Source organism: Kryptolebias marmoratus, linkage group LG11 (genome assembly GCF_001649575.2).
Source record: "Kryptolebias marmoratus isolate JLee-2015 linkage group LG11, ASM164957v2, whole genome shotgun sequence".
In the NCBI taxonomy this organism is placed as follows: domain Eukaryota; kingdom Metazoa; phylum Chordata; class Actinopteri; order Cyprinodontiformes; family Rivulidae; genus Kryptolebias; species Kryptolebias marmoratus.
The window spans coordinates 2091692-2110346 of NC_051440.1; the positions used below are offsets into that span (position 1 = coordinate 2091692).

Below are 18655 nucleotides of genomic sequence, written 5' to 3' on the forward strand. Positions count from 1 at the left end.
GGGAGCTGGAGCCTTCTGTTCAAACCACTTTGTTTTATTTTGTATTATAAATACCTTTTTTATTTTTTATTTAAAATATCCCAATAACTTGATGCAAGTTGTCAATCAGTTTGTTCAGTGGTAAATTGTAAAAACCAAAATCAAACATAATTATCTTTTTTTTCTTCTTTCTTGATAGTAATATTTACCCCCCTCAAGTGGACGGACAAGAGTCTCTGCTCTTCAATCTGAAATTGCAGCACCCCCTGGAGGAATTTAGGAAAGACTTTCCGATCCCTTTGACCACGCCTCAAATAAAGCCAACTGTAGAAACTAAGCTGCTGAGGGGGTTTGCCAGATGCTTCATCTTGCAGCTTGTATAAATGTTGCTGAAAAGAACAGATCAAACTTATGCTTTGGAGAATTTCTGAAATCTGTTTCATTGATTTGAAGGAAGAACAACACACTTATGCAATCAGTCACACACTATAAGAAATTTAAAGGTAGCTAGATCAAATGACAAATGAAGGAAATGCAAATAAAACCATAAGAAAAATCACTGCAATGCACATCACTGAAAGGTATGCATCTTCCATGTAGCCACACAAATTATTTGCTTTCTAATCCACTTTTTAAATATCGTATTTTCCGCACTACAGAGAGCACTGGATTATAAGATGTACTGTCAGTGAATGGTCCATTTTCGAACTTTTGTCATCTATAAGGCGCACCAGACTATATGGCGAATTAAGCAAAACGAAACAGCCTCCTGTCTTTTTGTAGAATACTGCACCGACGTAAGTGTCAAGTATAAATGCCTACACCGCGCGGTCCGCGCACCGTGCTCGGAACCCTGCGCGACTATAATTGAGCCTTAATGCTGCAAGTGGTGCGGCTTTGTAGTTTACCAAAGCCGTACTAAAACATTACGACTTCTTACATATATGAGGCGCTCCAGATTATAAGGCGCACTGTCATTTTTTGAGAAAATTGAAGGCTTTTAAGTGCACCTTATAGTCCGGAAAATATGGTAATGCAAATGCATAGATGCAAAGTGTGAGCAGAGATTCAGTTTGTTAAGGATGATGATTGTTTTTTTTTTGTTTGTTTGTTTTTTTGTTTAGTTTTTTTGTCATTTTTGTTTAAGCTGCTCTGAGCTTAAAATCTGCTTGAAGTGTATCAGCTGTTTTTGGAGGGCTTCAAAGAATCCCAGCTAGCCACAACTTCTACGGCAAATGAAGATCACCCACAAACAAAGAGCTGCTTTTAACAAAAGATCCTGATTCTTGTTCTCTTTTGACTGAATACCTTATATTTATGTGTTCTCTGAGAGGGTCTCAGATACCACCTGCTACACTTCCCTGACGTTCAACTCTTAGCTCAGTCTCAGATAAAATTTGCTTGCCTAATGTAGCGGCCCCAGAATAGCATCATGTGAACATCTTGACTGTTGGTTTCACCAAACTTGAGGCTCCCTCTGCAGCACACAGCCCTTCCATCTCCTTATTGAGTGACTGTTTGGAGCCAGGGAGGGGTACCAAAGACAGGGATCCTGCCTCATCACAAAGACGGCCTCACCTCCAAACCCACTCTTTGGCCAATAGGGAGCCCGAATGGATCAAGTGTCACTATAACAGAAAGACATAATCAGCGTGATGTGTTTGTAGAACCTTACAGCCTGTCTTGGCCAACAGGGAGCTCACTTCGTTCAGCTTTTCTGAGGTAAGGTGGAAAAGTAGGGAATGAGTGTGTGAATGCAGACAGAAAGCTGAAGTGTAATGTCCCCAAATTTTACTTGAATTAAGGCAGCAAAGATCCTGTGTTACAATCACTGCCACTACAGTCAAAGGGTACTATAGAGGACAGGTATTTAAGAAAGATAGCTGGCTTATTATGCTGGACTTGAGGAAAATTCGGCTCCAATCTCATTTTTTGCATGTGTTTGAGCCCTGAGAACTAAATATTTAATGTGCCAGACATGTATGAGCAATGGGTTTATGACAGTGAGATGTATTGCCATAATAAGCAAAGTAAATTAATTTTATTAGTTTTGGGATTTTTTTTTAACTGGTTAAAATTCTAAATGTATGCTGCAATAGGGAAGTTTTACGTGTTTTAAGGTTCCCAGGTTTCTGAGTGGCCGTGTAGCTGGAGCAGATTGTTGTTTTTATGTTGATTTTGTTTGAATTCAGTGAGTGAGACGACGTCCATACCTGACTGGTTTACAGTTGGCTTCAGAAGACAAGATTATATGAATGACCTAATGTGATACCATCAGAACAGTGGCAATGAACTTTGTTGTTATTTTTCTTATTTTCAGTTTGCTCTTCCTGCACTGCAACTTTGCCAAGCTTATGGAGTGAATGGTGTTGATGTCTCTTTGTGAAGCTGTAAATTGGCATGGGAGCCAGGAACATTAAACCTCTCATAGCTTGAGGATAAGCACTTATCATCTTAAATCCCTCTGGGCTGGATGGGAAACAGATTTTCTAAATGTAAAGCATTCTTTCTGGTTACTATCATTGGTTACACACATTAAGTGCAGAATTTACAAAATTTAAAGGATGAATTCATCAAAGTCAGGCATTAGACTTCAGATCCTTAACCTCCTGCATGCCTTTCAGGGCTTATTTTAAATTCTAGAGTAAAGTGAGAAGGGCCTCAGGAAGATGATTTAAGAAACCACGTGAGAGCTGACACAGCCACATAAGGGAATGAAGATGGTAGTAGTAAAGGGGATGGAACCCAATCTTCAACTTGGTATCCACTGAAACTGGATCTGGGACCTGTGCAGCTGTCTTTTCAGTGTTGGGAGACATTCATGGTGGTCTCACTCTTATCAGACTAAGTTAAAAAAAAAAAAAAACTAATTGATTAAACTAAAATCCAATCAGTGAAAAAAAAATACATTTAGATAATTAGTGTTTATCATTGTAGAGTTTTAATCATAAACTACATACAGTCAACTAAATGTCTGCAGGACTAAGAGCTGAAACTGATTTTTCACATGAGATTTAAGAGAAGATATTAAGACCTGAAACCATGTGTTCTACATTCAAAATGTCTGCACATCCATTCAGGGTGATAAAAGAAACTATTGCTGTTTTTTTTTAGCCCCATCGCCGCATTTATCTTTTTCCTAAGCAGCTGGCATTAATTTATGTTTGGTCTCCTTTTCACTTATCGAGAGAGGCACAGACGGAGGCTCACATTTCAGCTCAGAGTCTGACACTACTTATAAGCTCAAGATATTTGGATGGGCCACATTTTGAGAATGCTTTAAGTACAACATCTCAGTAAAATATCTCCACTTTTCAATAAGTCTATATTAAATTCTAATAGAATCATTTTATTTGTGTAAGGAATAAAAATGTGGGTGTACGCAGGGTGGGTTTTAGTCAGGGTGTCTCCTGCAGCACATATTTAAAACATCTGCAACTTAATCCTGAGCTATAAATAAAACAGGTTGCTCATTAAAGACAGATCGTAACCTTCTCTTTTCCTTCTCCTTCTCTCTTGGTTTTCAGGTTCCAAAGTCCACTGCCATCATGTCTGACACAGAGGAAGTGTAAGTCAGCAGACATTCATAAATTCAAATTTTTCAGCTTGTTGCAAAATTTTGACAAAACCTTCAACTTGGCTTCCTTTTATTAGATTTTTAAACGGATATTTTGATGATTAGCTGAAGTATCTGGAAAGCTCTGTTTGGCAGACTTGTTGCTTAGGTTTTGTCAAAATACTGTTTCCACTCTCAGGCACAAACTTTTTCTCAGCATTGGAGATGATTGCTAATTCCAACATTTGTTTGTTCTTTCTTTTGCAGTGATCAGGGTAAGTAGCATCACCTTCCAGGTACAGTTGGGAGCTCCATGCCAAATCAAACTGCTGAATCTGGATCTTGCCTAACTGATTTTCCTTCCCTTATATAAAGTTTTTAGGTCTGCACAAATGTGTATGTTTGCAGGTTTGGCTTGACTCCTCCAGATTCATTCTGTGCAATAAGGCTCTCCCTTTGAGGGAAATATACACATGTTTAATCCTGCTGGCAGCAGTACTGACAACAGGAAAGTTTGAAATCAAATCAAACTTATATAATTAAATCCCTCAAGATTTCACTGACCTGTTGGCAAAAAGTACTGTAGCTCTGCATGTTCTGAGCAGTCCTTCTGAGCTGAACAGACTTTCTAATGAAAATAGTTGTTTTGTGAAACTGAAAACCAATTGAGGCCCTGCCTAAGAGCTTCTTCAGCCCAAACAGACTGCTTTGTGTATGCTCAGCATGGATCCCAAGTGTACCCACACTTTTACATTTGTGTTTTGTTAAAATGGGTACAAATGGGATCTTTTGATGATGTTCTTCTGCTCCTTTCTTTCTCGGCTGCACATGAAGAATACGATGGTAAGACCCAGCCGTCAAACTTTGAATGATAACTTCACGCCACTGGTACTAATTTGTCAGACATTTGTGACGTCCTCCAGGAGTACTTTTTGTGGCATGCTGGGTAACATCAACATGAGCTGAGATCAAAGAAAAGAAACAGTTTTAAAATACAGTTTTATTCCCCCACGTGGTGTTTCAGGGCTGGTATTTACAAAAAACAAACACCTTCCATCCACCAATGACTCTTTTTCCTCCTGCGACTGCTTGCTGTCTTACTTGCTTTGGCGTCATCTAGTGGCAGTTCCCCTAAACTGCTCCATTCTGAACCTTCTCATTTCTTACACCTTCCCTTCCCACCTCTGTCCCTGTTCCCTCTCCTGACTTCTATTAACCCTCTCATCCACCNCCTCCTCCACCTCCACCCTCCACCGCCAACTCGCTGCATGTTGTTTAGCTGTAGAAGTGGAGATAGTAGAAGAAGTAGAGGTGGCCCCTGAGGCGGCCCCTGAGGCAGAGCCAGAACCAGAGCCTGAGCCAAAACCAGAACCAGAACCAGTGGTAGAACCAGAGCCAGAACCAGAGCCAGAACCAGAACCAGAACCAGAACCAGAGCCTGAGACTGAAGGTATGTGGCAAGAAGGGGATGGGGGCTGTTCTAGCATCCTTTGCCAGGCGTCAGAAGCACTCCACTGACTAAAGTCAACCAGACAGATGTTTTTAAACATGTTCATGATGGGTGCTAACGCTACCTTTCTTTCACCTCTGGACATCCCTTTTATGCAGCTCAAAAATGGTACAATTTTGATGGCCTCTTACAGAAAAAAGCATAAAATTGTATCACCCAAAGCATTTTCCAGTGACTGTTATATGACTGATATTAGAGAATGCTACTAAAAGTCTAAAAAAAAAAAACTTGTCCCACAATTTAGTTAGCCATCTTAATTGTCCCAATTCAAAATATTTTTGGGCTGTTTAGTTAGCCATTAGCCTGGACTAAGATCTTTGCCCTTATCTCTATACACCATGCTATTGGACGAATGATGGCTGATAAGGTGCTAATTATTGATAACTATTAGACAGAAATCACTTCATAAATAACCAGATTATCCTTTTAATGCTAAACTTAAAATATGTTGAAGTATGAGTGCTAGTTAGCTCACCATAATGAGTAATACTTAAAAACATCAAAGTTGAATTTAGACTTTGGGAGTTGCACATGCACTAAAAAAATTGTTCTGGCTCTTTGCCCCCTCCATCCACACCATGAATAAAAACCTAGATACACTGAACCTAAATCCACTGTGTTTCATATCTGCCAACAGATTACTAGCTTCAGTGATGTCATTGAAGATATGATATGTTGCAGTATGATTCTCAGGTTCTCTGTAGACAGAAAGCAGCACATCACAACTCAGCCATGATAGTTTTAGTCATATATATATATATATATATATATATATATATAAGAAAGGAATATTCTTTAAACTATTTTGAACAAATCCTTTTGTTATCAATTAAACCTTTATTCAGTTAAAAAAAAACACAGATTGATTTTTTTTTTAAATGACAATTTTATCAGGATTTTATGACCAATTGAACAATAATACAAAGTCCAGGCCAACAAAGTGGAGAAGGAGATAATTTGGGACAGAAATTCCTTGGATATGATGTTGTTTTAATGACTGCCACAACCTTGATAGTCATCATTTTAAAAACAGTACTCCATTGCTTACGTTAGTCACATAGCAGCAACATAGAGTCAGAAACTGCAGCTGCAGTTGCATGGAAGTTTTATCTGCCTTATGCTGGCCCTGTTTAATATATCTGCATGTGAGTGACTTTCAGTGCACATTCGGTAGCATCACACACCAAGTTTATCAATTCACCTCCACTCAGTCTTAGGACAAATATGCAAATAAAGCTGCTCATTAAAAATAAAAATAATTCTTGCAATACATTGAAACGGCAGCAATAAATATTTTGAATGTTAAACTGTGAGTGAGTTTGTCCATTTTTATTGTACATATTTAGAATTTAGTGAAACCCTTTCTGACAGGTACCATGTCAGGATTTGAATGTGCTTAGCTTGAGTTTGACTCTGACTGTGTGCCTGCTAACAATGGTATCCATTCTGCTTTTATGTCTTTACGCTACCTGCATGCAGAGGCCATTTAAGATGAAGATACTCTGTGGTAATTCAGCACCTCCTAAATAATCTGAAATGTATTATTCTGGTTTTGGATGGACAAAAGTGGTGTAGTCTTTGGCTTGTGGTCTGTCTGCAATTAATCTCTCTTTAGGAGTGCTGCCCAGTTAGTACTGGCAGTTAAAATCTGTAAAAATTAGACAATCTCTTTTTTTTAATTAGATCAGAATAAAAAAATTCTGTGAAAGTACCAGAGTAGAGAAAAAAGGGTGAAAGAATAAGAATGGCTAACTCCTGCTTCCCTATGCAGCAAACCCTGTTTCAGCCTCACTGTGCAGCTCATCATGTGCATGATATGGAGGCACCAGAATCTGGTTCGAAAGAGAAGAAATAGGCTAAATGACTTTGTTATGCTTGTGTCAAATAGGTCTGGGGTCAAGCCAAAGGAAAAACTAAGGTTTTACAACAAATAGATTGACTTCGGGGTTCTCACAATTTATTTAATCTTCTTTCATAGCTGTTTGGTCCTGGTATTAATTCATATGTCATTTGTTTAAATGTGTTTCTTCTTCTTTGACTGTCTTCTTTGACTATCATCAAAAACAAACAAAAAAACTGGTGTTCATTTTTAATCCTTCTTACCTGTCATTTTAAACAAAATAATACCTGAGAAAATTAAAATAACATTTTTTTTCTTTTAATCTCTCTTCACTTTTACCTGCAGAGGAGAAGCCAAAATTCAAGTGAGTGTCTTCAGTGTGTGATTTTAAAAATTGTCATGTCAGTGATTTGTGTCAAAAGGATATTGAAAAAAAAAGACGTAAATTCACTCAAACATCCTGTCATAGGCCCACCGCTCCAAAAATCCCAGAGGGTGAGAAAGTGGACTTTGATGTAAGTGAACCTGAAATAAAAGAGAAATTTTCAGGATTTCTGTTTCTCTGCTGTGTTTTTAGCTGTCTGCTCTTCTTTCACACAGGACATCCAGAAGAAACGTCAGAACAAGGATCTGATGGAGCTGCAGGCCCTGATCGATGCTCACTTTGAGTGCAGAAAGAAGGAGGAAGAGGAGCTGATTGCACTCAAAGAGAGGATTGTGAGTTTTAGCCAGCAGAAAAAGGCTTTGACAAAAGAATTCAAAACAATATTATCCATTATCATCATTTATTTGGACCTGGTTTACCAATCTTTTGGATAACTTTTACTGTATTTAACATGTAACATGGTTTTATGCATTGTCTTTCATCAAATACATTTTAGTAAATAAATAAAATCCTGAATTTACAATTTTACTTTATTCCCTGGTGGCCAGCAGTTAGCTGGTCTTCTCAAATTGAGTTTATTCAACAAATTTTAAGTCAAGTCAAGTTAAATTTATTTATATAGCACTTTTTAGAAACAAGGCAATTCAAATTGCAAACTTTAGAGTTCTTTTGAACATGCTTCACATCTGTAAACCAAACATTATTAGGTTTGCAACTTTTAAAGTATTTTCAGTCATTCTAGTTCTCTGTTTTTGGCATTAATGATGAAACCAGAGAAACTTTGTGTTGTTTGTCTCCTGCAGGAGAAGCGTCGTGCTGAGAGGGCTGAGCAGCAGAGAGTCCGTGCTGAGAAGGAAAAAGAGCGCCAGGCCAGACGTGAGGTTTGTCATTTTAAAATATTTCTTACTTTGAAAAGTGTTTTTTAAACACAAATTTAGTGACAGAGTTTTAGGGTCACCCAGAAGGAAAATAGTTGAGAACAAAGATTTTTTTTTATTATATTTGTTTGTTTGTTTGTTTTAAAACTAAAGTGGACATATTGTTGACAGAAAAACGTTGGAATGATATTGACAGAATAAAGTCACAATGTTGAGAAAAAAAAGACATCTTTCAAGACTAATCTGGAGCATGTGTGAACCCCTCTGTACTTCTGATCCCGACTGGATTTGTTTCATTTATTAATATTATTGAATCTGAGGGTTATGGGTTACTTTTACTGGGTTACCTTCAAAATAACATGTAGTATTTGAAGCAGTCCAAGGAGCAATTTATTACTCCTGCAGCAGCATAATTTACAGAACTGATTTCAATTCTTCATAATAAGAGTCTCAAACACACTGAGAGTTGACTTTCTGATTACTCAGAACTCGTAATATTCTCAGCTGTGGGATCCTTTTTACTGAAGAACATTAATGTAAGATATTTTCATAAACTTTAGATGTTTAGAGACAGTTTTCTGACGTCAGCACTCAGTGTACATGTTTGAGACTCTTATTGTGAAGGATTAAAGCAAGTTCTGAGTTTTGCTGAGATTTATTTCTGACTTGCATTTACACACAATACAACACAAACTAAACTATTACTGGTACTGCTTTCTTACTATCATTACTGAATTCCCCATCAAAGTTTTATGAATTCTGTAGTTATTGTTTTACTTAATTTATTATTTTATCATTTTGCATTTAATTTTTTTTTTATTTTGGGCATTTTAAATGCATGCTTTATTTTTCTTTTTGCTACTAATAAATGGTTTTAGCTAAGGTGCAACTCTCTACTTTCCTTTTCTTTTGTGAACACAGGAGGAGAGGCGGATGAGGGAAGAGACTGATGCCAAGAAGAAGGCAGATGAAGAGGCCAAAAAGAAGTCTGCTCTATCCAGCATGGGCTCCAGCTACAGCAGTCATCTGCAGAGGGTCAGTACCTACTACCATCTACATCATTTTGGTTCAGTAGAAACTGGGTCCACTCTGAACCTGCATCTTGTGTCTGATCTGAATAGGCTGATCAGAAGAGAGGAGGAAAGAAGGAAACTGAGAGAGAGAAGAAGAAGAAGATCCTGGCTGCTCGACGCAAGGCGCTCAACATTGACCATCTGAATGAAGACAAGCTGAAGTATGATTCATTTCTGCCCACTGGGCCCTGTACTATGAAGCAGGTTCAACTTATCCAGGGTTTCTTTAGGAGATCCAGTTCAACTAACTAACTGATTAGACTTAGTAGTACTATGAAGCAGGTCATCATCAGCTTGTTAACTCAACCCAGAAGTTCAAACAGGTGAAGCACCAGAGAACCAATCAGAGTCAAGTAGCTGAAAGAAAAAATGGCAAAAACCATCAATTAATTAAAGGCCTAGCATTCTTTGAAGGATGCAGATCACTCACTGCCTTTCATGCGAGAGTTTTAGACTAAGATCATCTTATGGTGAGAAGGGACAGCAGTGGAGCCGTTTTTGTCAAACCTTGAAAATAACCTTAAGCAAGATCTTATGGGATGTTGCAAGATGTCACACACCAAATTTTAGCTCAATATTTGTCAAAGTTATATCCATTTTTGGGATTGCCTGTGGCATAACCAATGCCATTAGTTCTCGTTCATTTAACAGAAAAATGTTTCAAGACATCTTGCAGCCAACAGCTCATTTTGCCACGCCTAAGGCGTGTTTACACAATGTCAGGTTGAGATAAGCAAATTGTCAGTCATGTAGTCTCTTTAACTCTGGATCACAGCTAATCACAGCAGCAAATAACTTTACTAATAGACAAATGAAACAAAATTAAGCATCCCTATGATAGTGACAGGAGGTGATAAGCTTCCCAGTAATTCTGCCTTGTCATTAAAGGATGAATAGATACAATCTGGGCACATTATTTTTAAAACTGAATTAATGTCCTGCGGTTGCTGCTTTTTATGTAGTCAAAACTTTAATTTGTATTTATTCTTTATTATACTTATTAAAGTTCCTGATCTGAAAACATTTATTAGGGACAAATTTTACAGTGATTGTCTTCTGTTTCTGCTGAGGTCTCTCTCATAAAGACGTTTCTCAAAGTCAGACATAACAGTAGAACTCAGAAAGAAGAAAAAAAACTCCCACTGTTACACAAGGTGGATTTTTATTTTATTTTCTTAAGGACACTGATTGGTTAAAGGTGGTGTATTGGCATGTGTGGTCTCTATCCAGAACCCTAAACTGTTCCAAAGCAGGTTAGGTTTCCAGCACCAGTAACCATGGTAACAGACCCAGGCACCTAAAATCCTGAATTTAAACTCAGTGAGCCACTAATCCCACTTTGTAGCACAAGCCCACCTTTCAAAATGTTTTGTTTTTTCTGTCATCTTCTACAATTTAGAAAGAGCAGAAGTTATCATGGCAGTAAACAAAAAAGAGGACATGATATTTGAGATATAAATATTCATTTTCATGTTATTTTTGATCAAAGCTACAAAAAGCTGCTGCAGAAGAACCAAAGTGCAACATGTGGCCCCAGACCCACAGAAGGCAGACCCCTGTTCTAGTCGTATGTGTAATTTTGACCTTCATCCATGAAATGAAACATATTTTCTCACAAAATAATCCTAAAATTTTTACTTTGATTTTTTTTGTTTGTTTATTTTCTTTTGTTAAGCACAGAAAACAGCATTTAAAAAAATAGAGTATGACTTTATGGGTGTAATTCAAAGCATTCTGGAAACCTGAAGGAGTCTCTTTTCTTTTGTTCGAAGCAAATTTCCTTATATTAGTTTGGTGTTTGTGTTTCAGGGATAAGATCAATGAGCTTTATGACTGGATGCGCCAGCTGGAATCTGAGAAGTTTGATAATATGGAGAGACTGAAGAGCCAGAAGTATGAGGTGAGACGAGGCTTCATGTCATCTGAAACACTTCTCCAGAGCTTACTTTTTACACCTAAATTTTGTAGATATAAAAAGAATTTGTTCATGATCTGTTGTTATATCACTGAGCCAAGTGATATAAAATAGGATCATAAACAAGACTTTAGATTTAAATTTAAGTCAAGTCGATCTACTAAAAAATAAAGCTCAGAGAAATATACACAATATTTAGTTAAACAAAAATACTATTATTAGTAATATTCTGTTATTGTTCTGTTTCACTTTTTGAACAGAAGACTTCTTAATAATCTCACAAGCTCCCGAAGATTATAAGTAATTAACTGATTATTTAATTAATTGTTTTGAAGTAAATTAGATTGTATCAGTTTGTGTGTAACCAAACTGAAAAATTTATATTTTATTTATCATTTGGCTTACCCTACTGTGAGAACAATTGCCCCATTTTCATTAAAAAGAAATGTGATTGACCTTTAAAAAGTCAAACACATTAAATATATTTAAAAGCTTAACCACTAAAGTGACTTTAGAAAGTCACTTTAATGTTCTTGAAGTTGACTATTTTATACTAATGATACAAAACTGGAAAGCAGCAAATTTCTCAGCTGGACCAGAGTGTGTTGCATTTAGTCATCATGGATGCCTGAGATTTTGAGCAAACTTCATATCACCTCAAGATTAAACCCTCCATATACTCTTGATTTCCCCCAGGTTACAAGACTGCGTAAGAGAGTGGAGGAGCTCAGTAAATTGTAAGTATCATTTCAGGTTTGCTGCATTTAATATGAAAATAAGAGCTGCCCCTGTCCAAGGAAACAACAACACAGGCCTTAAAGTTTTGGTCCACAAAGTGACATTGAAAATGATCATCACTATTGACAAATACACAAATTAAAATCTTAGCATTCCTTGAAGGAATGCTTGTCCCCCACCATCTTTCATGCTAGAGTTACTAACTGAAGATCTTATGACGAGAAATGACAAAGTTGTAGCTGTTGTAACATTATGCACGATTTTGTGTCATGAATACATCTCGTAAGATCTCACAAATATGTATTGTAAATGACTCTCAGCTACTAACAAAACAAGTTTCAGCCCAATGTCTGTAAATTTCACTGAGTTGTAGACATTTTTGTGTTTCCAAAGGTTAGTTGACTGCAGCGACCATGTTGACAAAAGCTGTTGTACAAAAGCTTATCAGTTGGAGATGTGATTACATGATTGCTCTCTAAAAGTTTCATTACAATCCATTCAGTAATTCAAGACATATTTTGCTACCTGACAGGCACAGTTAACTATAAAAACACATCTCACTTGATCAGTTAGAACTCAGACTCAGTGTTAGGAATAAGTCTCAGCTACTACCATTTCAAATTGTAGCTTAGTATCTGTAAAACTGACCTAGTCAAATACATTATTTGTTTGCTAAGGTTGATTAGTTATGGCAGCCATATTTAATCAGGTTGACTCCAAAAGTCAATGAGTTGTTGATGTTTATCCGATGATTACTTTTTCCAAATTTCATTCAATTTCATCCAGTTGTTTATGAGATATTTTTGTACTAGATGGACACAAATGCACAAACACATAAAGGCACTTGCAAAAGCATTATCACCTTCTTTGGCTTTGGGCGATAATAAAGAAAAACTATTGAAACGTAGTTATCACTTTACTAGATTCTTACAGGTTAACAACACAAAAGCTGGGGTAAATCATGTGATGCAAAAAATTCTTCTTAATGTTGGCCACCAATAGATTTGTAAATCAACTTCTTGTGGATTTAAGTGTAAATGTAATTAACCTGACCCTCCATTGACTGTAACTGGGCAATATTTATCATGGCACCAAATTTTCTACAGAATTTAGCCATTATTTGTTCCTTTCTAAACAAATAACTTTAAGGCCACCGTTCTGACATGTTTCTTTTTTATGTGTGTATTTCAAATTATAGCAGCAAAAAGGGAGCTGCAGCTCGCCGCAGAAAGTAGATTGGCTCAGTCCTTACTGCTCACAAACCAACGTGTGGTCATGGACGCAAGACGCAAGATCAAGCAACATACACTGTGGCAAAGATTAGATCTTTGGAGAAACTAATAATGCTGAGGTACACCCTGCAGTTACCTAACCTTGCCCTGATACATGCAACCAGGAGCCTGTAGAATCTGCTGTCCAATAGGAAGAAATAAATAAACTAAATCACCTTGCCATCATGCTTCCTCGCCCTCAACTGTTTGGTTCTCAGTATTTTTGTAAATAAAGTGTGACTCTTCAAACCATGTCAGTAGATCTGTTGTTATTCAGAAACCAATAAAGTTCTGTATTTTCGTATGAGTAATTTTAAGGTTATTTATTCAACACTGTTTTCTAACTGCAGAGCTGAATTTAAATTGTTGTTTATACACACACACACACACACACACACATATATATATATATATATATTATAACAAAATTTATTTTTCTGTTTATAAGGGGATGTAACAGTACATGTATATTTATACTGGCCTGTCACAGTATAGATGTTTGGTATAGATCATTGATATACATAAAGAACACATTATTCACAGGTGATTGCAACATCTACCAACAGGCACAGATTATGTTTAATTGCAGTGACAATTTTTGTATTAAGGACACGATGTTTCAAACCACACAAAGGACTCAAAGAAAACTAAGACTTAATACAGAAAGAAAAAGAAGAATGACAAGGCAGCAAACGACTTAAAAAATGAAACAAATGACAAAAAAGACTGATGTGGCAGCAACATCCTAAATACTAAGAAACAAACTCACAAGACAGAAAACCCAGACAGGAAGGTATGCAAATAGAATGACCACCTAAAATGGAAGGGCAAACCAAGAGTGTAAATACTGAGGGAGTAGTGAGATAAGTGGCAACAGCTGAGTCTAATGATAACAAGAAACAGGTGTGAGATGAGGGCAGGGCTGAGAAATCAGAAGTAAGATCTATAGTAAAACGAAACTGAAGGAGAAATGGCAAAAACAATGGGAAGACGATAATAAAGGAAGATGGTATTATAGGATTCAGAGACAAGTAGGAGAATAAGAATGGGAGGAAGGAACAGAAGAGAAGAAAAATTATTAAGCAGACTTAGATTTGGACACTCTGCACTAAACAATACATTATACAAAATTCAAAAACATGATACAGGTCGATGTGAGCATTGTGGACAAGAAGAAACCATAGAACGTCATTTTAGTATGTCAGCAGTATGAACAATACAGAAGATGGTGTTTTGTTGTTGGACTTCTGTGCTCGTCATGGATTGTCCATAACGAACACCATGTTCAAACATAAGGGTGTCCATATGTGCTCTTGGCACCAGGACACCCTAGGTCGCAGTTCAATGATCGACTTTGTTGTCGTTTCATCTGATCTGCGGCCGCAGATGTCTTGAACACTCGGGTGAAGAAAGGGGCAGAGCTGTCAACTGACCACTACCTGGTGGTGGAGGGAAAAATGGAGCGGGAGATTGATAGACGGATTGGTGCAGCGTCTGCAGTGAAGCGTCTGCAGTGAAGCGGTCACTGTACTGGTCTGTCATGGTGAAGAGAGAGCTGAGTCAAAAGGTGAAGCTCTTGATTTACCGGTCAATCTACGTTCTGTGGAAATGTTTATCACCATTTTATATTTAGCCACCATTTTAAAAGCTTTAACAAGTAGTTGTTTAGTTTATCTGGAAAGAGAGAGATAGGTGGTAAACATCCTGGGATGTGAGCAACGGACTGCCAGCAAGAAAGGGGGAAGGAGAGACCTTTGACCTCCAGAGAAGGGAGGCAGTGACCCACCCTCTGTAGGAGGGGGAGCCCAAGTTGTAAAAACAAGAGAACATCCTTTGTTTCCTCAGACAATCCTGGAGTGATGGCTTGACTGGTTTTCAAGGTGATCTGTATCTCATTCCCATTGATTGTCTCCCAGATGCATCTGGTTTTATTATTGTATGAATATTGAATAATGTGGTTTGAATAAATATGTTAAACTTTAAGGTAACATCTCCTGAAGGTCTTTCCCAACAACCAGCTCGGGGAGGTAAAGGTAGTTTATCTCGTGATCCCGCTGAAGGGTTTGAGTTCGTAGTGTGTCCCAATTCTCCGGAGTGCTCTTTTGTGCCGCCCCCTTTGTGTACTTGTGACCAATATGGCCGCACACTTTGTCCTTGACACAAGGGGCAAGCAACTCAAAGACCCAAACAGCAGGAGCAGTCACATATAAAATGGTTTATTAAAACAAAAGGGTCACCTTAACCGTGACACACTAAAACAGTCCTCTTTTCTTTTAAAAATCCCAGGTTCCAGAATTGTCTTTCCACGTCACCACTCAAATATTGCAGGTCGGGCTCCTCTTATACTACTTCGGTGGAAGCGATTCCTCTGTAGCGCACCCTCTGGCCAGTTCCACAGCTGGCTCCGCGACGCTTCAGCACTGCTCCCAATGACTTATATCCATATAAGTCATTGACTGCTCCGCAACTTAGGCGTGCCATGCCCCCTCTCCGCCCAATCCAGCTAGAAGAAAGAAGCAGGAGAACGCCAGCCTCCCCGCACCAAGACCCCGCCCCCATCGGAAGGCATCTTTTACGCAGCTACTCTCTGACCAAAACAGAGCGCTACTCACAGGCGCCTGATCCTTTATATTGGGCCATCTGCTCACTTCCCGGTGCTCCATGCCTGGCGTGCGGATTCAGCGCGTCTTGATAATGAAAGCGGTTTTGAATTAAAAGGTGGAAATATGGCAGTGGTGACAGAGCAAGCTGCATCTGTCACAAAAAAAGCAGTTTTCAAATGTAAAGTATTAAAATAATTCTTGTTTTACTCAGATGTACATGTGTGAATACTATGAAACTTTGCTCCGTACTCAACAAGTCATAACAAAACACATCTGAACAGCCAAATATCTCCTGCAATTACTTTGAAAAGCAAAATTACCTAAACTGTACTTTTAAAATTGTACTAGCACCTTCTTAAAATACCAAAACAGTAACCGGCTCGTCGAGTGTAATGCAAGTATTGGGACCGGGCCCAAAAGTTTAGTCTTGGGTGGCACAGCGATGTAGTGGTTTGAGCTGTTGCCTCCCAGCAAGAAGGTTGCAGGATTGCATCCTGGCCTGGGGCTTTTCTAAATGCAGTTTGCATGTTCTCTCTGTGCTCATGTGGGTTTACTGCAGGTACTCTGGTTTTCTCCCACAGACCAAAAACATGCACATTAGGTTAATTGGTAACTCTTAAATTGTCCCTAGGTGTAAGTGAGCGTGTAAATGGTTGTTTGTCTCTATGTGGCCCTGTGATAGACTTGCAACCTGTCCAGGGTGTCTCTCGCACAGTGACTGCTGTAGATAAGCACCAGCTCCCCGCGACCCTGGAATGGAGAAGCGGGTAAAGAAAATGGATGGAGGGAAGTTTAATCTTGACAAAAATTAGGTAATTGCTAGTAAAACAGAGGCAAAAAAGTATCTGCTTGATTATCTACCTTTCAAGATATCCAACACAGGTTTTGTCCATCTTTGAGTGTAAATAGTAAACACAGTGGGTAATCTTTATAAAGTTTTTTTTCTTTTTTTGCTTATACAAATTCAACATGATTCCTTTCTTAATCTTTCTGTGGCCGCTAGAATTATTGCCACCAACATGAATATATTTTCTATTTCTTGTAGTTTTCATACATTTTACTTCCCTTACTTTTGTGCCCAAAATATTTCCTGAATGTTTTCTTTTGTTACTGCAATAGGAATGTCATTGCAGTTGTAAAAAGCATCATGACCAGGATTATTAGAAAACCAGAAAACTAAGGCCTGAACTTTTAAACTTTTAGTAAATAAGGTTTAACCTAATAAGGGCACGTTTAACATTAGGTTTGTTTTTTTCAATCAGGCTGTCTGCCTTGGAGATGTTCCAGTGTAAAGAGATGTTAAAATGAAACAAAGGCCTGGTCCCAATACTCGCACTCCACCCTTTGCCCCTCTATGAAGTGTGTACTCAGTCGAAGTGCACAGGGTTCGTGTGCGCAGGTTACAAGCATGCAAAAATTGGAGTATGGGTTACGTCTTCTACTTGCACCCCTAGGCCATAACTGCGACAATAAACATGGCAGACCGGTCACTTTTTTGGTATTTTAAGAAGGTGCTAGTACAATTTTAAAAGTACAACTTTGACATAGTTCTCACACAACGTCAACTGGGATTGGCTCCACCCACACTATAGTGAGACACCCCCCCCCGATCTTGTTTTGGTGGTAGAGCAAGTGTAAAACCTCTCTTAAAAAATATTACATCCAATACACTGTTGACCAAAAGCAGGACATTTGTGCCTTCTTGCCACATGACTGCCACCACAATTGTTGCAGACAGTAATAAACTGTGTGGTGTTATTGTTCAGTCTGCTGTCAAACCTGATTTTGTCAGCACCTCCTCTCTGTCCACTTGTGGTTTGAACTGCATCAACAGTTTTAATAGGGGAATTTGGTGACATTAGTGTCTTATTGTGCTCCTCAGTCATCTCATGGATCTGACATAGTGAAATGGCCTTGGCAAGCGTAAGATCACAATCACGTAACAGCACTTTCCTGAGATGGTCGTTATCAATGCCACAGACAAGCCTGTCTCTAATGAGCTCCTCACAAAATCTGCCAAAATTACAACTCTTGGATTTTACTCTCAAATCACTGACGTATGACTCAATAGTCTCACCAGCCCGTTGATTACGTGTGTTGAATTTGTGTCTCTCCATAGTAATATTAGTCTGGGTGTTAACATTTTACGAAACTTTCTTTTGAGGCAAATAGGGTCCTCCCTAGATTCCGCAGGAACCAGGACACATCCTTCTTCCCCATCTCCACCGTGCTCCCGTATCTCAGCTGCATACACAAATGATAGTTCGCATTCAATAGCCTCTGGCCCAGCCAGATTCAGAAGAATGTAAGCTTGAGTCCGCGCCAGCTTGTCCGAGTGCGCTGCTGCGATGAAAATGTCATATTCTTGCTCAAATACGTGCCAGTTCTCCGCTATGTTGCCATCAAATAGTAGCGGGTCAGGCCGCCTGAAGCCGTCCACCATGTTGCAGATAAGCACATACTCACAGCACGAAATAGTCCACAAAACCAGTGAAGTCCAAAGCTTCTGACACAATGTTGTAAGTTATTGTAATGAGGAGTCCGGTTATTCTTTAATGATGTCTTGGTTTAATAACAACTGTTGGCAACCAACATACACAGCAGTAATCCACGTAGAACAGACGCCAAGCACCCAAGAGCCGAGTCACTTAAAATGAACTGCGCATGCGCCAAACCCGAACTATGTGAAAGCCCAATATTACTGTGTGCACAGTCAATATCCTACAGCTAATATGCTAGTTGCTTGAGCAAATAAAGTTTTTGCACTGTGCAAAACCGGAAGTGCACGGCAGCATCATTGGTTCAACAAAGTTCATCCAAGTAATGTATTTAAAAATAGTTAGTAAATATATTTTAAATGCAATGAGTTTCATTTCACCACTATAGTGCCCCCCCCCCCCCCCCCCC

General features: G+C 38.5%; 1 protein-coding gene across 4 annotated transcripts; it reads left to right on the forward strand.

Moving 5' to 3' along the window:
* Positions 1-1565: 1565 nt before the first annotated feature.
* On the forward strand, positions 1566-13398 carry tnnt3a (troponin T type 3a (skeletal, fast)). Of its 4 annotated transcripts, XM_017436641.3 has the most exons (14): positions 1566-1701; positions 3507-3547; positions 3803-3810; positions 4370-4378; positions 4815-4985; positions 7231-7249; positions 7355-7400; positions 7486-7602; positions 8074-8151; positions 9070-9183; positions 9270-9382; positions 11031-11121; positions 11833-11873; positions 13073-13398. In XM_017436641.3, exons 2-14 carry the CDS (start codon positions 3528-3530, stop codon positions 13107-13109), a joined length of 864 nt encoding a protein of 287 aa, XP_017292130.1. In that variant the 5' UTR covers positions 1566-1701; positions 3507-3527; the 3' UTR covers positions 13110-13398. The 4 variants fall into 4 exon arrangements, with proteins under 4 accessions (XP_017292130.1, XP_017292132.1, XP_017292133.1 ...); XM_017436643.3 differs by lacking the exon at positions 4370-4378; XM_017436644.3 differs by lacking the exon at positions 4815-4985 and having other exon boundaries at positions 1579-1701.
* Positions 13399-18655: the final 5257 nt, after the last annotated feature.

Excerpts from the sequence above, each read along its gene's own strand:
- tnnt3a (XM_017436641.3), top strand. The coding sequence starts at position 3,528 with ATGTCTGACACAGAGGAAGT. Across the intron at positions 8,152-9,069 it reads AGCGCCAGGCCAGACGTGAG|GAGGAGAGGCGGATGAGGGA; the intron begins GTTTGTCATTTT and ends TTGTGAACACAG. Across the intron at positions 9,184-9,269 it reads ACAGCAGTCATCTGCAGAGG|GCTGATCAGAAGAGAGGAGG; the intron begins GTCAGTACCTAC and ends TGATCTGAATAG.